At 44.3% G+C, this 26,788-nt stretch overlaps 1 protein-coding gene across 1 annotated transcript in view; it reads right to left on the bottom strand.

The window, feature by feature from the left end:
* Positions 1-26,788, bottom strand: part of Ildr2 (immunoglobulin like domain containing receptor 2) — a 57,463-nt gene that overhangs the window by 23,083 nt on the left and 7,592 nt on the right. Inside the window, exons 3-4 of the mRNA XM_051148344.1 lie at positions 16,469-16,801; positions 15,468-15,587 (exon numbers count right to left, since the gene is read on the bottom strand). Coding sequence (XP_051004301.1) covers positions 15,468-15,587; positions 16,469-16,801 — 453 coding nt within the window. The remainder of the gene's footprint in view (positions 1-15,467; positions 15,588-16,468; positions 16,802-26,788) is intronic.

Here is a 26,788-nt window from a genome sequence, read left to right as displayed (position 1 = left end):
GTCCTCTGCATATATGTTATAGCTGTTATCGTGGGACTCCTACCAGTGGGAAGCTGTCTCTGACTCTTTTGTCTGCTCTTGGGACCCTTTCCCTCCTACTGGGTGGCCTCAACCAGCCTTGATATGAGGGTTTGCACCTGGTCTTATTGTAACTTGTTATGTACTATCCCTGATAGGCCTGTCTGTTTTGTTGGTGGTGGTGGTGGCCATGGTAGTTGGTTTTTTTGTTGTTGTTGTTTTGTTTTGTTTTTGTTTTTTAGGGAAAAACAGGAGGAGTGGATCTAGGGGAGAGAGAAGGTGGAGAGGGGACTGGGAAGAGTGGAGGGAGGGATGTACTGTCTGAGAGAAGAATAAAAAAAGAAAGAAAGAAAGGAAGGAAGGAAAGTGTTCTGTAGGAGATTTCCTTCACAAAACACTAAGAGGTAACTCCAAGGCTTACACAACGCCCTAGGTAAGAGATGTGACAGAGTTTGAGACTAAAATCTGAACACATGATTAAAAGCATGCACACCAATCTCATCCGGAATGTTCTCTAAAAATATGTCTTGGAAACTCAACAAGGGAATAAACAGATGGTCAAGGACTTGAATTGGGATCTTAGCGTTTCTGTCACACATACTTAGTGTTCATTACCATAGAATAGCCAATGACCAAGAGAGGAATAAACAAGGTTTGTTAACATAACAGTCATCAGATGCTTGATGGTAGATCTGTTGTGGTTCCCTCCCCGAGACAATCGGTGTTTCTAGATAGATAGATAGATAGATAGATAGATAGATAGATAGATAGATAGATAGATATCTTGTATCTAGCTAAATGAGAAATTGTGCTTATGTTTATTCTGCAGATCTTAAGTCTACCAGTGTTTAAAACCTCCCCAGGTGCACTGTGGGCCACATGACTAATTAGAATCTTAATATAAATTTACTCTTTACATAAGCTCCCAATTTGGAGGCTGCCTCACGACATTAGCCATTATATTTACAGATGATAGATAAGCATGTGTGTGTGTGTGTGTGTGTGTGTGTGTGTGTGTGTGTGTGTGTGTAATTTTAAATTATTTATTTCCTCATTGACTTGGGTTTTCTGGAGACAGAGTCTTGCTATGTAGCCCAGCCTAGCCCACAACTCATGATGCTCTTGCCTGTGCTTTTGAGTGCTTAGATTACAGATGTGTGTCACCACATCTGGTTATGATAGCTATTAACTATAATACATCCACATAGGCAAAGGTTTCCATACTTATTCCATTTGTTATGTCATGAAAACACTGAAATAAGAGTCAAGGTGGTTGGGGATGATTTGCTGTTGATTTATATTGTCACCACTTCATGCAAATCCCTTCCAACCAGGTCTCAGTTTTCTCATAGTGGATGGAAAATGTGGGATGTAATGGTATACATATATTGTTTTTTTTTTTTTTTCTTCTGAAAGAGTCCTGATTTATACCCACGGTCTTGATGTAATTACTAATAGGCACCAATTTTTACTAGCAAATTATCCTCATTTGGAAAATTAATGATATGGTCACCATATTTAGTTCTCAAGCCTGATACTCAGTGAATGAGATTTCGTTCGTTCTTTCTTTCTTTCTTTCTTTCTTTTTTTTTTTTTTTTTTTTTTTTTTTTTTTTTTTTTTTGAGACAGGGTTTCTCTGTGTAGCCTAGGCTATCCTGGACTCACTTTGTAGACCAGGCTGGCCTCGAACTCACAGCAATCCACCTGCCTCTGCCTCCTGAGTGCTGAGATTAAAGGTGTGTGCCACCCCGCCCAGCTAGTGAATGGAATTTCAAACTCAAAGGTCCATAGGAACTAGCTGGCGATGCAAGCGAGCGCAGCTGGGTATCTGTGAAACCACAACGGAGAACACAAGGGTGGGGTTGGGGTGGCAAACGGCAGTGTCTTTATGGGGCCACTATGATTCAACTCTAGCCAACTGTTGCCCGATGGGAATTTATTAAGTGATCCTCTACTCAAGTTCACCAGACCCCCAGATTTGATACTGAAGTATCTTAATTTTAAACTGTTGCAGGGAGCGGTGGCACATGCCTGTAATCCCAGCACTCAGGGACGCAGAGGCAGGCATATCTTTGTGAGTTCGAGCCCAGCCTGGTCTACAAAGTGATAAAATGTTAAGCAACTTAATTCATATATATTTTAAAATAATGGATAAGCCAAACAAAATATGTCTGTGGGCTGTACGGTACCCTGGGATCATGAGTTTGCAATCTCCAAAGAGTAGCTACACACCAAAAGCTGGATTTCCCCATAGGCTGTTTGGGTTACTTTGACGGCACTCTAACATTGCTTCCCCCGCCCCTCCCCAGGCAGACTGACAGCTCTGGTTACCAATGTTCAAATTAAGACTTCTGGGGAGCCAGAACGGGCATCATAGGAGAACAGAACAATGAAGAGGCCTTTAGTTTGCACTCTAGACTTTTTCTTTTTCTTTTGTAATTGAAAACTATAAACTAAAGAGAGATTGCATCAGAAATATGGATAGGAAATTCATAAACGTTGACACTCAAACAGAGACACCTTACATCAACCTTTTCATTTTCCCTGAAGCAACAGTCAATAGCTGATGTTTCCAGAGGTAAAGGTTTCCCATAATGCCCTTGAGTAGAGTTAGCCCCCTTTCCGCCCCCTCCTCTGCGGGAGAAGTGCGGGTGAGGGAGTCTGGCAGTAAAGTGGGTGAAATTAAATGTCTTTAGAATTCAAGACATAGTAAGAGTTTGCGTCTAACAGACAACACCACTATATATCAACAGCACAAAAGTACAAAGCCCTCTGGCTTTGGCACCGTGACTCTGATTTTATTGGCGCTAAAGGCATTTTAAAAATTGAATTTATGCTGGAATCTTATATTTCTGAAAACCATTTTGCTTCCAGCTCCGGCCCTAACAATTCCTGAGAAATGCTACTGTCGGTTAGAAATGCACTCTCGTTTCTTCCTATCCTACCACGTCTGATCTTGGAGTATGGAAACAACAGCAGCAAGCACACCCTGGGTTTCAGCAGCACTTCATCACGCTTTTGAATCACTGTTATTCTTCCAGAATTCAGCTTAGGAGAGGTAATTACAAGTCACTTTAATGTCTGAAGGGAAGAGGGGAAGCAGGCCCTGTGGACAGAAGGCCATATTTACTCCTTTCAAATCACAGCTCAAGCTATCAGGAGAAAATATGGTTTTCATGCAGGCAGTCTGTTTTCTGCGAAGCTTGCAAAATCCATTTTACTTTAAGGAAATTTCCACATGAATAAGCCAAATGCATAAAGCACACTAAGAGCTTGTGCATGCACACACCCAAGTGCCAGTTTCACAGCACGCTGGCATATGCTCCACGGCCACACGTGTTCCTTAGGTTGAATTAGGAGCATGCTCTGTGAATGCACGATTTGCATATCTTACCTCCTAATTGTCAAATCCAGCTGTTTCCTCACACAGCCACTTTCAAGTTATCTCCAGTTGAGCTGTTTGTACATATTCCTGGAAACCAGCTCACTTCCAAATGTCTCCTGCTCGCCCATTCATTCATTCACTCAGCAAAGATGTATATATTTTGTCAGGTGGAGTCAGACGTGGGAACCGAGCAAGGTCAACAGGTGAGGCTCACTCTAGTCACATCCACCCATGCAGCTCAAACACCAACACTGGAACTCCAGTTTAGTTAATTGGTTCTTTGTCATAAGACTTACTAATCTCAAAGGACTTTCTTCCTCCTATGTCTGCTTTTATCAACCTCTTTGTATGTTTGTGTGGTGTACATGTGCATATACGCGTTCACATGTGCTTGGCATATGTGCGTGTGCAGGTATCTGTGCACAGGTGCATATGCGCACGGAGGCCAGAGGTTGACATCAGATGTCTTACTCAATTCCTCTTGACCTTATTTTTTGAGGCAGGTCTCTCACTTGAACCTAGAACTCACTGACTTGGCTCATCTAACTAGCCAGCTCCCTCTGGTGTCCTCTAAATACGCCTTCTCTGTGCTGGGATGATAGGCAGTCTGTCCAGCTGGCATTTACAGGGATTCTTGGTCCTCACGCTTACCCAGCAAGTGCTTCTACCAAGCAGCTATCCCCTTTGCCTTTTGGACACTGAGATCCATTTGGTCGTGGGACCTTAGCCACAGACATAGTCCTTCCCATACTTCCTACTTCTCTATCCCATAGCTTTGTCTTTCCACATTTCATAGCTTACTTCTTAGTGGCATTTCATCCAAGGTGCTAATTCCTTTTCTTGATAGCCAGGGACCTCAAGGTAGAAGGGCATCACTTTCTTTAGCAAAACAAGCGTTTGAACTGCACTAATCAAGTACTTATTATTCAGTCTTCAAGGCCCCAAAATACGTTCTGACAGAGCCCTGTATGTCTGCTACAATAAGATGTTGCCTCTTCCAAGCTCCCCGGGAACCCTGAACACACTTTCAGGGGAGCATTTATATCTTGGCAGTGATTCCTTTGCGTGTGCCCACATTAGCAGGCCCATTAGAGCAGGGGCTACAGCCTAGGCAGCCTAGCACCAGGAAGCCCCTCGTTGACCCATATGAACCTTACAATAGTAAATTCCCATGGTTTGGTAGGCTGCACTTCTAGCTGGGTTTCTGATGTGTTGCTCATTATAGAACCTTCTACTCAACCCAGTAGGTTCCTAACAGAAAGGAAAAAGGAACTGTTCAGTTGTCCACCCATGCAAGCATCACTTTTCAACGTACGGCAAAATATTTAGCATCCTGGAACCAGTGTTCATCGCCGAGGATGCACTCCAGGCAATAGAACATCCTGTCATCTAAGAGACTGGAAGCACCACCTCACTGTCCACGCCAGTGGAAACAGAACAACCTAATGTATTTTCAAAGAATTCGTCATAGAGATGTAATATGAATATGGATTTTGCCCCCAAGAGATTGCTTTTGTCTATGCTTCTCATAGCCCCACTCAAGTTCTGATAGTTCAAGCCTTCAAAGTGGAAAGGAAGGCAAAGTTCTGGGTCTCACACAAACTTGTTTTCAGAGACTAAATCTGGGTCCTTAGCATGTAACGGGCAAAGGCGGGGTGTTGAGAAACTCACCCGAGGGTGAACTAACAGTGCTTCTTCCATCCTGTGCTGCCCGGGATGCAGTGATCTCTCAGGCATGCCGATGCACTGTGTGAGAGTGAACTTTCTCTTGAGGACATAGCATGTGCCTTCCCAGCACTGCGTTTCCTGCTTCCCCTTTCTGTGTAATGTATCTCTCAGCTTCATCTGCTTCCAAGCAGATGCTCCGCAGCCGTCCCCAGGCCTGTACTGTATCCACCCTCTGTGCTCTCCGCTCCAAATCCTCCAAAACACTGCTTTCCTACATCTCTGAGGAGAGCAGATCCCTTTCTTTGGCCCTTGTACGTATGTGCAAAGACATTTCTACAGCCATGCTTTAAGGGTTGTTTCTATGGCTATTTAAAATACCAAATATATTGGAAATTTCCCAGGGGCACACACATGCCTGATTTTATTCTATATCCCCATGGCAACCATGCTTCCAATAAATATAGCTTATAACTATCTGTCACAAGTGTGGAGAAAACCTCCCTTTCCTTTATATATATTTATAAACTAAGTATTTAACTGTTCTCTGTGTTTATTTCTTGTGTGTCTTTTATATTTTAGTTCATTTTAATTTACAGATGTGGAGGAGAATAATTCTGTGAATTCTCTCTATAAGATGACCTACTATTGGATCGTCTGCAATTAACTGCTAATAAGTGCTTCCAGCTCTTTGACAGTGGGTTGTAAGCTTGGTGGAAGGCATTGAGTTCTTCTATTTACACATTTAAAAATCATATTTTATGGCTAAAAAGGACCACAAAGGTTAGTCCATACCACAACCTCCACCTGATATCTGTAGAAAGCCAGAGAGGTTAAGAATTTTAAGGAAAGTCATACATTGACTAAAAATCAAACCAGGGCTTACTTCACTTGTCCCCACCCCCATTATGTCACTGTGCTTCCTAGTCTCCTGGTGTTTGCACTGAACGCCTGAAGTCAGCTTGTGCTTGTGGAATTCCTCTACTCACATAATGAAAGTATAATTTTTGCATGTAGAAAATGCTGGGGATTGTTTAAAAAAGAAATCTCAACACCTCTTATAGTTGGCAACTAGAAAATGATTACTGGATACATCATAGCACAGTGTGATCTAATTAAAAGGCATTCACCGCTATTGCAAACTAATAAACAATAATAAAACTGTTTGGGAAGGTACTTAGCCTGTGCAAAGTGCTATAGTGATCCAACCTCCCACCCCGCCCCACCCCACACCCCCAGAGAGTGAATAGAAAATATCATTAGTAATATAACATGCTTGACTTGGTCTGAGATGGAACGCAGAAGACAGCTAGAGTGACTCAAAATTGATGATGGTGGAATGCTACTGAAGGAGGAAATTGAGTTTTGGGGGACCAGTGTGGTTTCTTGCACTTTATTGTGCTGGGTAAAACAGATTAGCACAAAGATATACACCCGACTAGATCCAATATTCAGGGACCACTACTTTCCCTAACAGCAACAACAAAGGCCCTGAGGTCGCAGGCAGGCACAAGGGTACACAGCTTGAGTTCCTGCGCTTTCCTTGCTGTCCAGCCCTCTCTGGTATTATAAGGGACTTCCATCAAGGGCCCTTTCCCAGAGCCCTCTCTGAGAAGCCAATTCAACCAAATCCGAGGCGGCGCAGTCCCCGTGTGAACTAAACCTGCACGCTTGAATAGCGGCAGCTGGCTTTGGAGAAAATGGAACTGTTTTCTTGACCCGCTTTGAGGGGCTGCCATTCTTTCCTCCCTGGGCTGAGCCGATTTCCCAGAACCACCCACTCGAGCGCGGGGAGGGGGGGCGAGTCTCCTCCCCCACTCAGGCCCTTCGGACCACAAAGGGAGCACACAGGTTGACCTAGCTGCTCCAGCGCCACCCAGGGTAACCACGGCAACCGCGATGGTCAGGAATGCATGCTAATTGAAGGCCCTGTTCCTCCCACAGGGATGAGCAACAAGTGAGGCAAAAATAGTTAGCCGGGCTGCATGTGAGGAGGAGGGGGAGGGCAGGTACAGTCCCAGCGCTAACGCAGTAGCTGAGGGACTGGGGACCCATGAAGAGCGCCTGCCAAGCCTCCTTGGTTTTCTTAAAAGACCCAGGGCAGTGAAAAGCTGTGACAGGTCAGAAATCTTTGGACATATTTTCCAACCATCTACCATCCGTGAAGGCACGCGCCTTCTACTGGGCCGCAGTGCTTGATTCATGTAGATGAAATGAGACGAACATCCCGAAGTCCCTCATAAATGAAATGACAGCGAGCAGTAAGGGCTGGGTTGGCCAAAGGGGGCAATCAGGATTCTGTTTTGCTCAAACCACAGGAGACTCTTGAGACGGGTAACCACCATAATGAATTTTGCGCCAGGACTTCGCCATAAATCACTTGGAAATTCTCCCTCATCTTCTACTCTTAAGTGTGTCCTCGTTTAAATTATAAATTTTGTCACTGTTTTCCCGGGCCCATTCAGATATACCCTAATCCAAGTCATGGTCTTCTCCCTCCAAATGTCACCAGACATCACCAAATAGCTATACAATCTAATCTTTGCTGTTATCTCAGGGCCACCCTCTCAGAAAATAGGGGCTTCCAACAGCAACCAAACTGAGGCAACCCACAGACAAGAAGGGTGCCGGGTCAGGCTGCCCCAAGCCTAACGCCGTGAGGATGAGTTCAAACAGACCTCGGGTGTCACTGAGAAAATGTGAATATGATCTTAACGGGTCAGTTCGCAAATGGCCCATTAAATCTGCTTAAGGAATACCAACAGTTTAGCAGGAGTCTTCAACGTAGATTTCCCAAAAGAGAGTTCCCTCAGCTTAGGAAAGACACACTGCTGGGACTCCGTGGAGAATGGCAAGGGTAGGAGAAGGAACTAACATCCACTGAGTTTTTAATCCTTACACTGGGTCTTCAGGGTGATTTTTATGACCCCTCTCCTATTCCTAGAGATTAGGAAACTGAGCTCTGAGTAGGATAACAAGGGCTGTCTGGCCCCAAAGCTCCCAGGCCATGTTCACATTGAACCATGTCCAGTATCCAAATAGACATTTACTTAACATCGTTGGCATTTGGAGTGTAAGAGAGTGAGAATCGGTGAGTTGGCCTGTAATGTAGTAGGGTCCAAAGCTTCCCCAGCCTCTACTCACTGGATTATTACTCCCCACATGTGTGACAAGCAAAGCAGGTGTCCACACATTGCCAAATGTGTCCTGGAGGGCAAAGCCCCGCTCTGTTGAGAATGTGTGGCCTAGACGATTACTATCCAAGCATAGCTTTAATCTTTCCTTATGCTGCTTTTTTTTTTTCATTGCCACCAAACCGTAACTTTTATCTTCATAAAAGACACAAAATGTTAATAGGGATGAGATGATGCCATTTATGTATTTTGTATCTTCATTGTGTGGGAACCCAAGACAGCTAAAAATACTCGTTAAAATTTTTATCATAATTTCAATAGAAATCATAATTGGAGCAATACTGATCCACTCTGTGTTGTCTATCAGTGAGCAATATTGGAATTATGCAATGAATTCTTGAGGCTAATAGAAGCTTTTGCAGAGAGCAAAAGGCTTGGTCCTATATATTTGAAGGAATCAAACCCCTTCTCCTCCTAGCTACAGTTTCTAAGGGCAGTTAGGCTCCATTTGATGGCTCAGGAACTCCTTTCTGGCTCTCCTCTCTCCTCTACCTTTTCAATACATTTTTCTCTTCTTTTCATAATAACAAGAACAATAGATACATCTAAATAAGGCTAGGCCAAGGCAGGCCAGGGCTAGGACAAAGAGGTTGGAGCAGAGAGATTAGGGCATTGCTCAGAAAAGCACTCCTCGCTTGCTTTCTGTCCCTCTGTTCACGGGAGTCTTTAGGGCTGCCTTAGCACCTGAGAATCCTGAGGGTGCAGATGTGTGCTGAAGTAGGATGTTTCTGCCCTGCTACAGGCGTGGCCAACACATTGAAGAAGCGCAATCCCCTCTGCCATTGAAATGTGAGCACCACTGAGACCTTTAGATGTTCTCCTCACGTGATGACCAGAGTGTGGCTCGGTAATTCGTTTCTCTCTCTCTCTCTCTCTCTCTTCTGCCAGGAGTAAACTTTTTTTTTTTCTTCCCCAATTCTTTTGCCCTTCTTCCTCTGTTTGTAAATCTTCCAGAGAGAAACAGCAGCAACCACTCTCTGAGATCAAAGTTTTAGCAGGCAACAAAGACCTCCAAGGAGGCTGTTGCCATGGGAACTCTGGGAGCTGAGGCCCTTCTAATAGGCAAATCTCCTTGGTTAGCAGCACCAGGCTGTGGCTGGCAAAGAGGGAGAGGAGGGGGAGGGGGAGCCTTGGCAACAAGTAGCCTTTCTGAACAGCCTGGGCTGAAATCACTGGGATGTGGGACAGGATTCAAACTGGAACTGCAGGAATGCAGGGGTGGGCGGTGCTGGAGCATTTCTGCACAATCTTAGGAAATATTCCTATTAAGTAGCCCCAGAGTCACCTTGTAGGAGATATGCCTTCCCCAAAATTCATTCACAACTTATTCAGCTCTTAATGGCTTTTTAAAATAGCAGTGAACAGAGACATTTAGTTATACCAGACACAGGGCTGTGAGTAGATTGAATAAAATAAAATAAATCCATGCCCGCCCATTCCTTCACTTGTCTAGGTAATATATGCTGTACTCTTGGGTAAGTCACAAGAGGAGATGGAAGGAAAACAAAAAAAAAAGAGGAACATGACAGGAAAACAAAGGTAATTCTGCAGCATTGTATTTATGGGAAAGAGTCAGTCCCAAATTAGTGCCTACTCACAAGGACCTGCTGAGAGCACACCTGTTTCTGGCCTCCTCAGTTAGCACTACATTTGGCCCATAAAGAAGCAGAAATGGATGATGAATTCCACAAAATGTTAGCAGTGTGTGTTTTTGCCTGCCTGGCATTCCTTTCGTCTTCATTTGGAAACAACTGCCTAGCTTCCTTCAGGAAACTGCTTCCCCTCTGCAGCCCCACTGGGGGTTGACTGAGTCCCTCCAACAGCAGGGCTGTTACAGGGACTATGCAGAGAGACTAGATGGACAGAGCTCTGTCTTCCTGAGGTAAATGGAAGCAGGGGCCGGTCCAGGTCGATTTTTTTTTTCTTCATGTGAAGGCAACGCGCCTGAAAAATGAAGCTGAGGCACAGAGCAGGAGGCAGAGGCAAGGCCGGCTCTTTGGCACACTGGTCTGCCACCAGAACTCAGTTGTTGAATCTGGGATCGCCCCTGGGATTCACATGTCACCTAAGCCAAAAGAGACACCTCAGTTGGCTGGAACCTCCATCCCTTGCGATCAAAATAATTGTGGGAAAAGTGACAAGCCAAAAGAGTGAGCTTTACACTGGCAATTTCTTGTTCTTTATTTTTCTGTTTGGTTGGAAGCGTGATCAGTAAGCAAAGTCTTTTCTTTCCACAGAAACAATATTAAAACAAAACAAAGCAGTGAATGGTATTTGAGGAATTACCTTCTGTGGAGAATTAATCTTTAAGTCCAGGAGTCTTTGAAATGAAGTAAAAAAAAATAATAATAATAATAATTGAGAGGCCTGTGGAAAGGCATATTGTCCTTGTATCAGGTGACATGGGTTGAACTTGTTCTCACCAGACAAGGAGTTTCTGTGGCTTTCCCCAATCACCCATAATTTCAAATTTGGAAAAAACAAAACCAAAAACCAACCAACCTGTTATTTGTCATTAGGAATGACTCCCTTAGCTTGAACATAGCACCCTTTGGCTCATGTCCTTACTCTAACCCCTGACTAGAGGCGGGAGTGTACACTTAGCCTCATTTCCATAGGGGTCCTGTCCTCCCTTTAAATGTAAAGGCCTTTAAACAAGCTACGTCAAGGGACATCAGAAAGAAAAGGTCAGGCCCTTATATTGTACATGGAGAGAAGTAAGATCAAGGCGAGCTGCTTTTAGATTTTTAAAATAATAACTCCCCTGCATGGGCCTTTCTGAAATGATGAAGTTCTTTTCCTGCCAGCTGGAGCTGCCCCAGGGAACTTTATTCCTATCCAAACAGTGGCATGGTTCCAGGTTACAAATGGCCATCCTTCCCAGAGATCCCAAACCAGTGTCTAACCCCAGGTGGCTTATTTCTGGACACCCCCACCTTCTGTGACCATCTACCAGTATAGTCCTACCATCATCCACTCTGTCTAAATATTTCTGAGGTAGCTGTCACTGTCATCTCAAAGCACCAAAACACTGTGTGCTTTTCCAACTTCAGAATGACTTTACCTTCTGAGTCATCAAAACGACAGCAAAGGGTGTTTGGGATAGTTTTCCTGTTCAATGTTGAAACGGTGGTTGTCCTCTCATTGCTCTGAATCACGTGTCTTTGGCTATTTCTGAAACCTCTGAAGGACGCATCCACAGCCACTGAGGCTCAGATGTACAGGTGGAAGGAGGGGTGAGTCATGCATGCTCACTGGGGAGGCATTCAATCTAGACAAGAGCAACTGTGCCTTTGAAGTGAAGGCCTAGGTCAACTGTTATGGAGAGTTTAAGGAAGAAATGCAAAGAAGCAAGCCTGGGGCAAGTAAAAGCCATGACCTAGAGTTCCTAGCAGCAAACAGATTTTTTTTTTTTTTTAAGTACATAGCTTAATCTATAGCATCTTAGTCCACACAGGACTTGTGGTATTGTGAAAGCAGATAAAGTTAGGGAGTTAAAACAATTGGGTTTAATCATTGACACTTAAAAAAAGAAAAACAATTTGAGTCCAGTCTTAAGAGCAGGGCATTGATTTTTCTGTAATTTGGAAAATGAGATGGAAATCCCTACTCTCTTACCCCATTACAGGAAAGCATTGTGACTTACAACTTAACTTTCAGTATAGGAACATCAGTGGTAGGCACAGTGCTGGCATCACTTCAGCTGATACTTTCTTGCTGTGGGGGTGGTATTCCTGTGTGCATTCTTATATTGGTGAGCTGTCTCCAAGAACCTCCAACTTCCCAGTGCTAAGCAGTGGACAACTGATCTAATTGGGCCAATTGGGCTTTCTATCTTAAGGCTAATTTTTTTTGTTGGGAAAAATACAAGAATGAAAAATGACATTTAAGTTTATTTTTTTTCTACTAAGGAAGCCCTAGAGATATTTTTCAACAGTTTCTGCAACATAAAGCCAGTAGTAACCCTGGAGCATCTCTGACAGTGCTGAGAATAACTACTGGGTTAACCTCCTCTATCGTCTTCCAAAATGACTAAAGAAGTGCTCCACGTCATTACTAGATCTAGAACCTAACGCCCCAGCATTCATATATTTATCTATTCTCGTTTTCAACCCCCTTCCCCACTCTCCCTTCAGCTGGGAGCAAAAAAGGCCAACACAGCCAAGCCAAACAAAAGAGAAGCCTAGAGCCACGAACCACCACTTGGAGGGGGACTATGCATCCAACTGTGACAAGTGGTGTAGAGATAAACTTTTGGGCAGAGAAGTCACTGAGGTTAGAGGATATTTGTTGTTTAGGGGCCAATAAATTCTTCTCAAAAAGGTATATTCTTTCTCTCTTTTTTCAATTTTGATAGCTTCCAATGCATCCCTTTTCCTTTCTTTCTTTCTTTCTTTCTTTCTTTCTTTCTTTCTTTCTTTCTTTCTTCTTCCTCTTTCTCCTCCTTCTCCCCCTCCTCCTCCTTCATTTTGGCTTAAGTTAACTGGAACCGGTGCCATCAACCATAATCTCTGATGGCTCCATCACTAATAACCACTTAAATACCTAGATGAAGATTGTGACCAATGATTGTGACCAAGTAAGCACTTACATTACGTCCTTAATGTAATTGGTTTATGTCCCAATAAAACAAATTCCCAGGAGCCCTGTTGGTGTCCAGAGACATCTTAAATTTTATGTGTCTAACCAGCATTTCCACCTCGGTCCCCTTTCCTAGTTAAAGGGATGGCTGGTTACCCACCTAGTCAGAAATACTCATCTCTCTCCCTTCCCCAAGATGGACTGCCTTGCTCTCAGGACTGTTGCTAGGGTGTCTCCATTTCCGGTTCTGGTTCAGCATCTCGTACCTTTCATCTGTGATTCTGCAGCAGCTTCTATAACCAACCCCCTGCTCCCCTCCTTCTAATGACCCACTTGCCAGGCATACAGAGTATGTTTCCAGTGCCTCTTGTAGAAACCTTCATTCCAAATATTTGAAAACACGTCGCTTGGTCTTTAAGTCCCCACTCCCACCCCCACCCACTTTTTTTTGTTTTTTTGGTTTTTTTTTACTAGAATGAATTGCCTAGCCATGCCTCATAGAAAACCATTAGCTCATGATGATGTAATTAATAAACCGTGAACCCCAGTAATCTTCCCAGGTGACTCCATTCTTTGACATAGAACCCAGAAATCAGGTTGCTTTCCTAGACTCACAGGGAAAACTAAAGTATCAAACAAAGTGGCCTGCAGACAGTAACAACCAAACAACTCTAATGCTTTTTTAATTGTGGGAGTATTTTGGAAAATTTTTATAAAGGGGGGGAGGGAGTCAAGAAAAAGGCTCAGAATTTTGCATCAAGTATTTTAATGCACTCAAAAATATTCATAGATTTGAAACTGATTCCTTTAAATAGTTAGCATAAGTAGTGTTGCCCAAAATTGTCTATGGTAAATTATCACACTATAGACATTTCTAATTAGTGTGGAGCAGAGCAGGGCTGCACTTACCCCTCAGGTGCATGGGTTTAGTGGTCCTGCTTTTATGTAGAGCTCTGACTGCAGAGTCCCTCACTTGTGTTCACAGTTCTCAGAGCGATGATGCTGATTTCTGCTCCACATCTCTCCCCCCATCACTGGTGACCACTGTCATTGAGCCTTCCCTAGTTCACCAGCTGCTGAGCCCTTTTGGCCCCAAGAAAGGCTTTGTCAGCACACAGTTAGACTGGATTTGATCCAGAGGAATGTCCACGGTGCACTTTAGTGTGTCCTCAGATGACAAAACTTTCCCTCCATCCACTTCCCCCACACCTGCGGAAGTGGGACAAATGATCTAAAGTGGTTTTTTACCTGGCCTCCTTTCCCTGCACACACAATTACTTCTCTGCAGATGGCTGCCTCGGTCCAATAGCTGTACTCACAATTACCTAACTGCAGGCTCAAACAAACTTCTTGTTCCTGCAGACTTGGTCATTAGAGTTCTGATATTAGGCAAAAATGTATCTCTTAGATTCTGTCTGATTTAACAAGCCACAGCATATCTCAAGACTTACCTCTGTGTGTTCTTGACATCATCAATAAGACTTTTACTCATTTAATTTCCTTTGAGTAACTCATATTTCCCCATGGCTACAAGCCACAGCAGTTATGGTTTATATGTTGGCCCTAAGGATTATGTTTAAGTCAGCTTTCTAACAAGGAAAACTATACATGCCTTAGTTTAGTTTGTAAAATGTAAGACTAAGGCATGAGAACAATTGCTTTGTCAGTCATGACAAAATCTAAAACTTCTAAGTAGAAAATGCCACTTTATCCCTGGGTATTGGGTTTCTCACAGAGATGGGGGTTAGCGGGAGAGTCTTAAACTTCATTTTCATTTCAAACAAGGCACTCCCACAAATTACTGTCAGCTAACTTTTGGAAGCTACAAGAAAAACAAAAACAAAAAAGCAGTGTCTTCTGAATCATGGCTTAAAGGGTACATCCTCAATTATTTTTTCCTTACAATAGATATAGGGTGTTTCCTTGTTTTCTGTGTTGGTTTAATATAAGTTTTTTTTTTTTAATCTAACCAAATTTTATGAAACACACGTTGTGCGCTCAGTTTCCAAGGCGATCATTTCCACTAACATTCCTGCATCCACAAGAGGAAAAGTCAGGCGTTTTCCGTTATGAATCAGTTAATATTAATAAGGATTAGAATTATTTGCTTGAGAATAACTCAGACACCTCCGGTTAAACTTAAAACCCCTCTAAACAGCTCTTCTCACTGGATGCATTTTATTACCAGACTCTGTGGTTTACAAACATTTTGCCTCATCATTATCTTAAGTGGAGAGAACTGAGTGAGAAAAGACCCCTGGGGGTCTTCAGAGGTGCTCACACACCAATGGGTTCTTATCTCTTCTTTAATCTCTACCGTACTTCAAAGGCCATACAAAAAGACAAGGCAAGGATAAGGGAGACTCAGGGTGAAAGGTGAAAGTAGGAAAGGAAGAAGCACTAGGAAAACAAACATTTCTGACAATGCTCCAGAAAGACCCATAGCCTTCCAGAAGCAAGGCATGGTAAACACAGCTGCTCCTCAGAAAGAGAATACTCTACAACAGACCTGTCTGTGCACAAAAGATGAGGATCATGTTGGCAGTCTCCTGATCCAGGCAGAGAGGAAAGGAACGCATTGCAAGCAGCCTACGATGAAAATGGTGGCCCTGGCTCTCACTTACCCAGCACCAGCAGTTCCACAGAGCCCTCATTTTTCCCCTCCAAGTCATCCGGCGTGGTGATGATGCAGTAGTAGAGTCCGCTGTCTCCCCACATGAGCTTTCCGATCTGAAGATCTGCATCTGTTGTCACAAAAAGGGGAAGCCGGTCCTAAACCTCTGTCCTCTGGAAGAAAGATGCTGAACAACAGGGCCGGGGATGGGAGCACCCTTCTAGAACATCTACGCAATTCATTTTTTAATTTTTTAATTTTTATTTTATTTATGTATTTATTTTGTCTGTCTGTTTGTTTCGTGCAGATAGCGGTTGGAAAACGCTTGCTTTATTTCAGACAAAATAATACAAACTGCCATCCTTAAGGCAAGAGAATAAGTTTGCAGGCACAAATAGGTCTACTTCTAATCTACTTTCTTGAACAGTTGATGGCTTTGAACCAGATCTACAATGGCACCTAACGGTCGGGCAATTTCCCAAATAATTCTGGGTTCCTAGAAATAAACTGATTTCTTCAAATAATTTAATAATCAAGCCGGTCATGAAAGTTGTGACCTTTTCTTATCTAAAACTTTAAGGAGCTGGAGAGAAAGCGGAATGGATTCATCTTCACAGCTCTGCAGCTTGTATGCACATATCCCTTCTCCAGGAAAAGGAATTTGTAGGGAATTCCACTAGGGGCAGGAAAAGCAACCCTGAGGTGCAGAATGGTTTCCTCAAGTTCTTTCACTAAAGCTCGTTTTAGATAGTCCTGACAATACTCTGTGGGATTGGAGGTCAAGTTCTGGAAGGTTTCTCCAAAGCCCTGTGTGTCCTATCCCTCCCCTGTCATTCAGAGCAATATGCAAGGGCTCCTGATCTTCGCATCTCCCACAAAATCAGATCCTTGAAGAACTGAAAAGAGGTTGACTTTCTCTTGTGCTGGACACGGGGGGGGGGGGGGGGGGACGGAGGGGGGGGGCCTGAACCTCCCTCCCACTCCCTAGACTCCGAACACGAGCCTCAGTACCATGAACTATCGTGATCTCTCTGCCCCTGTAGAAATCTCCCAGGGTGACAGTCGAGCCCTGTTTGGAAGCCACCACTCGGACGGTCCTTCTGCTGTCTAAACAATCCAAGTAGGGGTCCCATTCCAGGTTCCTCTTGCTGAGGGCTTGGGCCCTGGGAGAAGACATGCCCAAGGATTCTCCCATGCGATCCTGGCAGTAGGATTTGAACTTCCATTGCACCACGGCGGGCTGGTGGGAGGACGTGGAGAAGTGGCAGCGAAGCACGGTGGGCTGGAAGAGCATGGCCACCTTCTTCTTGTCAGGCACCGTGACCTGAAGGCTTTCGACCACGGCTGCAAAACAGAATGCACGTGTCCAGGCAGCGTCCTTGGTCATGGACCTCACCTCCCGCACGACCCCATCTTCCCCCCTCACATCCTTAGTCTGCATCTACTCAGGCTCACAGTTCCAGGTCACAGTCCAGATAAGGAAGATAGAGCAGCAGGAGCCTAAGGCAGATCGTCTCACTGCGCCCCAGTCAAGAAGCAAAGCAACCAATGCGTATGCGTAGCTCACGTTCTCTTTATACAGTCCAGGTTGGGGGGAGGGGCGGGGCGGAGGCGGCGAGGATGGAGATTCTACCCACAATGCATCGGCCTTCTCCCTCAGCCTAATCAAGATAAGCCCCGAAGGCATGGCCAGAGCCTATATCTGAGGCCATCCTCAAGTTCATAACTGAAACAAACCACCACATTTTTTTTGTTTTGTTTATTTTTTTTATTCTTTTTTTTTATTAATTTATTCTTGTTACATCTCAATGTTTATCCCATCCCTTGTATCTTCCCATTCCTCCCCCCCCCCCATTTTCCCATTATTCCCCTCCCCTATGAATGTTCCTGAGGGGGATTGCCTCCCTCTGTATATTCTCATAGGGTATCAAGTCTCTTCTTGGCTACCTGCTGTCCTTCCTCTGAGTGCCACCAGGCCTCCCCCTCCAGGGGACATGGTCAAATGTGAGGCACCATAGTACGTGAGAAAGTCATATCACACTCTCCACTCAACTGTGGAGAATGTTCTGACCATTGGCTAGATCTGGGAAGGGGTTTAAAGTTTACCTCCTGTATTGTCCTTGGCTGGTGCCTTAGTTTGAGCGGGACCCCTGGGCCCAAATCTGCCTATCATATTGTTCTACTTGTAGATTTCTAGGACCCTCTGGATCCTTTTATTTTGCTATTCTCGCATGCGTCTCTCATTTAGAGTCCCAACAGGATGCCCTCCCCTCTGTCCCAGTTTCCTGGTAAGTGAAGGCTTTCGTGGGACATGCCCCTTGGGCTAGTATGCAGATATAAGTGAGTATATACCATTTGAGTCTTTCTGCTTCTGGGTTAACTCACCCATTATGATCAAACCACAACATTTGACGAGACATCCTAATAGTCCGTCATTTGGTTTCTCACCTTCAGCCTTACGCCTTTGAAGTAACTATTTAAGGACCAAGCTTGGCAAACGCCAAACAACTTAGAGTTTCTCCGTTTGAGCCATGCTTTTCTACATCTCTAGGTCTTTGCGCCCAACAATCCTTGGTTTTGGAATGCTTTGCATCACTTCCCTTGGAAAATGGTTTTCCATCTTTCAAAACCCAATTTGAGGGCCTCTTAGAACGCCTTCTTTGGTCAGTCTGTCCCTTCCCTCTTTGTGTTAGCAACATACTTAGCAATCTCCTCTACAGTTATCCTGACAATCTTGAGAGTATTTCTTTTCATGCCATTCCAGGAAAGGATGGCATACTTACTGCCCGGATTATGAAGCCCGTGGGTGCTGGACAAATGCATGGCAAATGACAATGACAGCAGAGAGTATGACTTCAGGGGGAACTGACTTCCCAGATGGTGACCAAGCAAAGGGGAAGAGATAAAAGAGGAAAGACATCTTTTTATGAAAAGAGATCTCAGCTCAAAAGCCATAGACTAGGTCGAACAACTTTTAAGAGTAACCAAAAGAAGAAAAGAGACTAAAAACCAGATGAGAAGAGATGTCCCCTGAGGTCTGGTGATCAGGGAGAAAGGAGAATTTCAATGAATGAGAGACCGAGAGAGTTTGAGAGGCAAAGGGCCTGAGAGAACCCATTAGTTAGAGTCTAGAAGTTCTCGGCAATGAGAACAGAATTTCCTAAGCGAATGGCAGAGTCTAGAGTTTCTAGAGTCTTCTGTTAGAAACAAAGCCAGAGTTGTGATGAGAGGCAGACAAAAGGAATATGAAGATAAATGGAAACGCTTCTGAGCTGAGTGCAAGAAGTGCCGAGTTGGCTTCAGGTAGCTTGGAACCAGAAGGCTTTTGTTTTGTTTTGTGTTCTGAGCCATGGTTTCCCCGTGCAGCCTTGGCCATCCTCAGAACTCACTCTGTAGACCAGGCTGGCCTCGAACTCAGCGATCCGCCTGCCTCTGAGCCACCACATCCAGCACTGGGCGGAAGGCTTTGCTTTAGAACTGCAGCGTGGACCTGAGACAGGTGACAAAGGCTCCCTTTTCATTGAGTGCCTTCTCCCCGCGTCTACAGTACAAACCGCTCACCCTCTCAGTCGCAAACACACACTTCTTAGGAACATGCTTCCTTACCAAAGCAGCCTTAACAAGGACAAGGTGTGGGCGTGTCTCCTGATTCCCATCACCCCTCCTCCATGAAAGGCACAGTAGTAAACACGGGTCCTCATTCTTGTTATGAGAAAATGATTCCTAGCAGCCCATGGAATTTGGTAGTGAATACGGGTTTTGGACCAGCCAAGCGCTTGGAGGCTGCCCATGAATAAATAAAGGAATGGATGAGCAAACACATGACTATTAGTGGGAGAGTTTCAAGGGCTTTGCAGAGGAAAAGTAGTAAGTGACTCATAGATTGCAACGTATATTAAAATAGTGTTGGCACCAAGCAGGAAGGGCTTGGAATATCATCTGGCGACACACAAGTGGCAAGGCCTTGAAGTCTGTGTAGCAATCTGAGATCCATTTTTCCTCACCTACCTAGTAAGTGTCATAATGCTCATCTTCTCCCCCCTCCCCACCCCCCAGGGAACACAACACTAACAAATATGTTGTCTCACTGGGCTCCTTCAGGGAGCTGACTCAATAGAGGTTCACTGAGGAGTAGACATGAGGGGCATGACAATTCCCCCTCACCATCTGTCCTCACTTTCCGCTCTGATACTACTGGCCTTCAATGGCTGTCTCCCGCTACCAGGCTTGATAATAGCCACGTTCTGCAGATCAGCCTCAATCAAGGGGCAAACAGGTCTGTCTGGAAGCTCAGTTGCGCCCTCCCACTCCAAATGTGGATGCAGCTAATTCTACTCTCCCTGACTCGCACAGCTGCGATAGGAAAGTACGCTGCTTTACAGTAGCTCCTTAAGTTATACAGCACCAATTTTCAGCCCTGTAATTCTTCACATCTTTATTCCCATCCCAGCTTTCCAGGTGACATAAACGGAAACAGAGAGGGGAAGGGAATTCAGTTAATAACGGCTGGGTTTGGGTAATGAAGCGTGGGCATTTTCCCAGGACACATCATGCACTTGACCAGGCTAGTTCCCTGCTCTGTGCCCTGCTGAGGTTCTACTTGGGAGAATTGTAGTTCCCAGCCTTTCTGGAGTAAATAAAATCAGCAAGGGGGACGAGTGCTACATAAAAGCCTTCTTGAGGATTTAAATGTTATTTACTCATTTTTTAAAAAGAGGGTGTCAAGCTTGGGTTTTTGTTCAGGAGATGATTGTTGAGAATACCATCCTCGGCAGCTGTGTCCTCTGTTAATGAGATTAGCCATTTGAGTGAGCCAAGGCATTGAACTCTCTTAATCAATTATTAAGAGGTTAGTCAGATCTCAGCTTCTTCCATGACAGACACACAAACTCATGCTCCAAAGAATAAGAAATATATTCCCAGAAACATTTGCCTTTCTGCAGCATGCTGGTGAAAGGCCTGGATTTGGGAGTCAAGTCCTAAATTAGAACCAGCTACATGGCCTTAGGCAAGTTACTCAAGCCATGAGCGTCAGATTTCTCATGAGTAAAACCATAATAATAGTAACAGTCTTATTGGGCTGTTTGAAGGCTAGATGACATTTTATCTTAAATACTTATGGTATCAGCTGATATATATTAAGCACTGATGGTGTGCAACCACTTTTGCTGTTGCTATGACTATCAAGAAATATCTTGGCTTCCATGGAGTTGTGGTCCCCAAGCCAGGCAAGAGCAGATAGCCATGAGATGCTGGCTGTGAAAAGGGAAGTGCAGGCAGAAAATGCACACGCATGCTGGAATATGTCAGGAGTTCCACAGGGGTAGTGTCAAGCTATGCTTATCACCTCACTAGTGCATGTCCTTGAAGTCAGAATAGCGAGCGCTGTGTGTGTGTGTGTGTGTGTGTGTGTGTGTGTGTGTGTGTGTGCACATGCATGCACAATGTATGGGCACAGATACACATGCAGGTGCAATGGGACCATGTACTAAAGACAGAGCTGGGTTAGTTGAGGGGACAGGGCCAGGAGTTCTGAGTGTCTGTTTATCAGACTTTTGAGGACCACAACTGTTAAGATTTAAGACTAAAAAATGACAGTACCTGTCTCCACTTTGTAGGTTTCCAGTGGAAAGGTGAGTAGCATTCAATTTCCAGTTCATCAAGAACTCATCCTCACAAGACAAAGATCTAGAACTTCTCTTCTGGCCCTAACCCTAATGTCTAGGGTGAGAGGCTAGATTCCTTGTGCCCACTTGCCAGCATCTCTTGTCGTTACCCTGTGCTTGCCTCATACAGAAACTGTTCCCACTTTGGCGTGCTAATTTGCAACCTGGTCACCCTGCCCTGAACCTCAACTCGCTTTTCCCAGATTCCCTCGGCAGCCACTTCTCTAAAGGGTTTTACATGCTTTTTGTAACGCTTTATGCATAGTTGAGTCACATCTGAGTCTCATGAAGATTCTATCCCCTCCCTCCCACAATGGATTGACACCCTGTGAAACTATGAGCTAAAATAAAATGTTCTGGCCCTCATTTAATTGTGGTCACAGCAAGTCAAAAGTAATGAATGCACGCCAGGCCAAAGCCTCAGCTTTGATGGTTCGCTCACTGCCTTTGACCCCTTTCAATTAGTCTAAGTGTAATTACCTCTCCAACTTGAATTTTCTCTGTTCCCACTATAACCAGGTTTCTGGTTCATCCGTCCAGATAACAACTGTATGACGTCATGTGCTAAGCCCCTCTCCTAGGTTTTTGAATGAATTCTTTCAAAAGCCTATAAAACAGACGTTATTGCCATGCTCATTTGACATGTGAAAGACTGATGCTCTGAGAATATGCATACCTTGCTTAATAAATCAGGGTGGCAGGTGACAAGCAGCCTGAGGCCCAGGCTGACTGGCTCTGAAGTTCTTAACCATCACTTTATATAGGGAGTGTTGCCACCTGGGTATGAGAACTGTGTCCTGAGCATCTCTCCCTACTTCTAGCCCAATCTACATGTCACATTGTTTCTAGAGCATTTTTAAAAATACATTATCATCCAAGCATTTCAGTTTCCTGCTCTATAGACTACTCACTCCTCTTTCTCTCCAGGATAAAATTCCCAAATCCCAATGCCTTGGTATGATGTAAGTAAGATCTTATCCATGGGTCTCAAGAGATGGCTCAACAGTTAAGAGCACTTGCTGCTCTTCCAAAGGGCCTGAGTTCAGTTCCCAATACCCACACTGGGCAGCTCACAACCACCTGTATCTCCATCTCCAGAGGATCCAATGCCCTTTTCTGGCCTTTAGGTACACCCACACACACATGGCAGACACATATACAAGCTCAAACTTAAAGACAGATCTTATCCATGATTGGTCCCATTGTACTCCAGCCATACATTTTTCATCCACTGTCTATAAAATAAGGACACGTGGCTGAAAGGTGCTCCTGGGGCCATAGAGAAGCACTGGGGGGAAGTGTGGCAAACACAGAAACAACTACTGGGACACAGTGGGAAGACAGGCATTCTGAGCTTGGGCTCTGGCACACAGTGGGAAGGCTGATGTCCTGAGCAGGGCACCAGCACGCACTAGGAATGCTGATGTTCTGAGAGGGCCACCAGCACACAGTAGGAAGGCTGATGCTCTGAGCAGAGCCCCAGCACACAGTAGGAAGGCTGATGCTCTGAGTTCTGGCACTGGTAGCAACTTAGGGAGCTTAATTTTGGAAGTTTTCCCAATCATTTTAAAGGTAGAGAATCTGTTCCACCCTCCAAACTAAGGTAGACATTCCAGAAAACTGAAGAGAGGCAGAAGAAAGTGATAAAAGGCAAAGAAATAAATGAAGGGGGGCAGGGAAGTGTGTGTGGTACAGAACACACCTGTAAAAATCAGGTCTTTAAAAAGTTAATCCTGGACTAAAGGGAGCATTACAGGGCTATTGAAAATCACAGATAGTTTTCTACATTCACAAAGGAGGAATCATCACTCTTAAACTCTTCTTACATGTACTTTGTCCCTTTGGTCTCCAGAAAACTTTGACCTTGATTATTTTAATTCTGTCAAAATGCATTCAAAACACTTCATGAAGTTCTAGCAACACAAAGAAAAGACAAATTCCAGATCTTGGTACACTTAATCCAAACCTTTTTTTTTTTTTTTCAACTCTAAGGTCCCTGAGTTTAGTTGCCAGGATTTCACTGAGTCTGTAACCCCAACATATAGCAAAGCCATAGAATGTAGCTTAGGTCTAAGAAAATGTGGAGTGAATCAACAAATGAATGCACACACAAACCCGTGAGTCTGAACATCTTTCTTAGCAGGTGGGCCTCAGTGCAGCGCACAGATTCTGGCCAACGCCTAGGCAGCTGCCTAAAAGTAAAAGTGGGTAGTGACAGCTCAAAACAGTAGCAACCCTCCTGGTTTATTTTCAGATGGGGAACGTCATCTCCAAGTACACACAGTGCCTGCAAACTAGGGTCCTGCCCCAATTCTCATGTGAAGAAAGGAATTCTATATATGACAAACTGTGTTTGCAAGTAACAAAAGCAGACTCTAAAGCAGAGCTCTTCTTATTTTAGCACCCCCTTTTTTTCAAGTCAAATTCCCATTCCCCACTTGTGAGCTATTCTTCCAGCATCTTTGAGCAGTGGCTCTATAAGCACACCCCCATTTTAGGGAAGCAAACTCGCTGCTAAAGGTCACTGACGTCACTGACAAGCACCTTTGGAAGTTTTGTATGAAGTTTACCCATCCCTTAAGTCTTCAAGTCTCCAAGGCAGACTCCACGAGTTTCTCATTCCCCAGAGCACCCCACAGGCTAAGGTGCATCTTCGTCCAATATGGCAATTTAAAGCCTTCCTTCTCCTGCCTTCAAGTTAAGACTTAAGAAATGTATCACTTGTTTTCACACCTCAAACATGTTGCCTCGATCTCCCCAAACAGTTTTTATTAGAGACAACTGATGGGCAGGCTTTCTAAATGCAGGTAAATGAATGGAAGGTATGCACATATCTCCAGTGGGGCCAGCCCATAGCCCAGCCAAGTAAGACTGTGCATTCAACCTTTAAAGACAAAGAAAACGCAGCTTGGTGATTTTCTTCTAGAAGTAGAAGCCATCTTCTTGATCAACGAAGGTTAAAAAGTAAAATAAAAAGTCTTTGCTAAGAATAGTAGACGTCATGTTAATGCCTGCCTATTTTCTGAGCTTTGTTCTCTAAGTTTCCCACTGGCTCCCTAAGTATCAGATTCTTTAAAAAAAAAAAAAAAAAATGTCTTTCTTCTGTGCTTAAACCAGCTAGAACCAGGGTCTCTTCATTACTACCTCAGTTCCTGAATCCTTCATCTACATTAGTCAGGGGAACACCAGGTAAAACATTTTAAGACTTTTTTTTTTTTTTTTTGCTAGCATTCTAGTATGTTTTCCTCTTTAAAATCTTAAGGGATAACACCATGTCTCCATTTCAGATAGGACTGTGATCAATGACACTGAGGGGGGCCTTGCTCATGGCCTAGTTATTATTTGCTGCCAATGGCTCTAATGCCTGTGTACAAAGCACTTGCCACTCATTAAGCAAACTTCCTATGCCCCCAGCTGGGCCATGCTTTCCCATTCTGCCACCACTAGGCAGAATAAAACCAGACACCTCCATCTGATTTGTTTCATCATCCACAGATCTGAAATGAACTAGGGTTGATGTCTAGCTGGCTTGTGTGCTGTTCCCATGGGACCAAAGCAGTCCCGAAAGGGATCAGTCTTTATCCTGCAGTGCAGAGGGACCTTAGAAACCACCCTGGACCTTTCAGGCGGGTCAAATATCAGCCATTTCTACAGGATAGGGAACATGTAAGAAAGTCCCTATCAACCTTTATCAACTTGTTCTCTGTATTTCCTGTCTAGATCTCCCCCTGAGCCCTGAGCCCAAATACATAGCTTTAGTCTCTGTTTTGGTATTACATGAGCACATCCATGCTAAAGAAGGAGACACAACCATTTCTTCCCTTTTAGTAATAGAACATCTTAGGTTTTCATTTGGCTAGACAAGCCATGAGGAACTACACATTTCCTGGACTCTCTTGCAGCTAACTGTGGCCGTGGGTCTACATTTAAGAAGCAAAAAGTAAGGTGTACAGCTTCTAGGTCACCTGTCTGCTAGCAACCTGTTTGCCTTCAACTCTACTTTCCTTGTTCTTCCTAAGAAACGCCTACCGCTAGGAATCACATGTTGGAAATGGTAGCCCTAGCCCCACAGATTCAAACCGTAATGAGAGAGGAAAAATAAACTGCTTTATATTAGCCATCGTGTGTGATGGGTAAGATCATCACCTTTATAAGACCCAAAATTACTGAGGAGGTAAGCCTCCGGGGCCTGTTTGGGAGGAATTATTGAGATGATGTTAAGGGAGGTGGGAAGATTCAACCTAAAGATCAAATTATGCCATAGGCTGGAGTCCCAGACTACATAAAAGGATGACAGAGCTCAGCCCAATCATTCATTTCCCTTTGCCTCTGACAACAGACAGAATGTGATCAGTGTCTCAGGTTCCTGCCACCATGACTTCCCTACTGAAGCCTTGAACTGTGTGCTAAAACAAATCTTCCTTACGGTGCTCGATCGGGTGTTTTGTCCCAGCACTGCATAAAGTAACTGATACAGTATGGTTTAGGGTACCTTAATTAAAGCATCCCAGATTAGAATATAATTAGGAGAAAGAGAGTGGAGGGATTTTCATGCCCCTCCCCTTATGTGTTTCCCCTTCCATATTAATTCATGTCTATGGATAGTATTCCTAGAAATCCCAAGCTAGAAATCTGAACACATCTTTAACATTCCTTTCCCTTCAACCTCTGCGTCCAGCCAGTCTCTCTGTCTCTGTCTCTGTCTTGGTCTCTCTGTCTCTCTCGCTGTCTCTCTCTGTGTGTCTCTGTCTCTGTCTCTGTCTCTGTCTCTGTCTCTCTCTCTCTCTCTCTCTCTCTCTCTCTCTCTCTCTCTCTCTCTCTCTCTCTCTCTCTCTCTCTCCCAGGTTTATTTATTTATTATATATATGGTGTTCTGTCTGCATGTATGCCCATATGTCAGAAGAGGGTATCAGATCTCATTATAGATGGTTGTGAGCTGCAATGTGGGTGTTGGGAATTGAACTCAAGACCTCTGGAAGAGCAGCCAGACCTCTTAAGCTCTGAGTCATCTCTCCAGCCCCCCATGTCTGTCTCTTATATCACTGTACCATATAGAATCTTCTCTTACAACCCACCCACATCTAATCTATTCCCTACCTTGAGCACAAATGCTCTTTTTTTTTTTTTTTTTTTTTTTTTTTGGTTTTTCTAGACAGGGTTTCTCTCTGGACTCACTTTGTAGAGCTGGCCTCGAACTCACAGCGATCTGCCTGCCTCTGCCTCCCAAGTGCTGGAATTAAAGGCATGTGCCACCACGCCCGGCTACAAATGCCTTTTCTAAAATGCACACTTGACCATGGCACTCCCCTGGCTCTGACTCTTTTTTCAACACTCCCTTTGGCCTTTTGAAGGACAAAGGGGTTTCTCTTTTCTTTGCTCCTACAGCACTAAATGCTTCAACCACAGATAAATATTTGTAGTTTTTAGAAAACATTATGTCCTCCCTTGGTTCTCGGCCTTTACTCAGCCTGTCCCCCCTGCACATTTCTCTGTCCCCTGTGGCACCCCTTCCCTTCTAACTCCTACTCGTTCTTCAGGACCTCCTCAGGTATCGCTGTCTCTTCAGGCTGCTTCCTGCTCTCACTGCAGTCACAGCACAGCAGAATCACATCTCACTGCCTGAGAATTTCCTATTCAGTCATCTGGGGCTTTTGTTAACAATAGT

Source organism: Acomys russatus, chromosome 6 (assembly GCF_903995435.1).
Source record: "Acomys russatus chromosome 6, mAcoRus1.1, whole genome shotgun sequence".
Classification (NCBI taxonomy): domain Eukaryota; kingdom Metazoa; phylum Chordata; class Mammalia; order Rodentia; family Muridae; genus Acomys; species Acomys russatus.
This window is presented reverse-complemented; position numbering and strand designations above follow the sequence as displayed.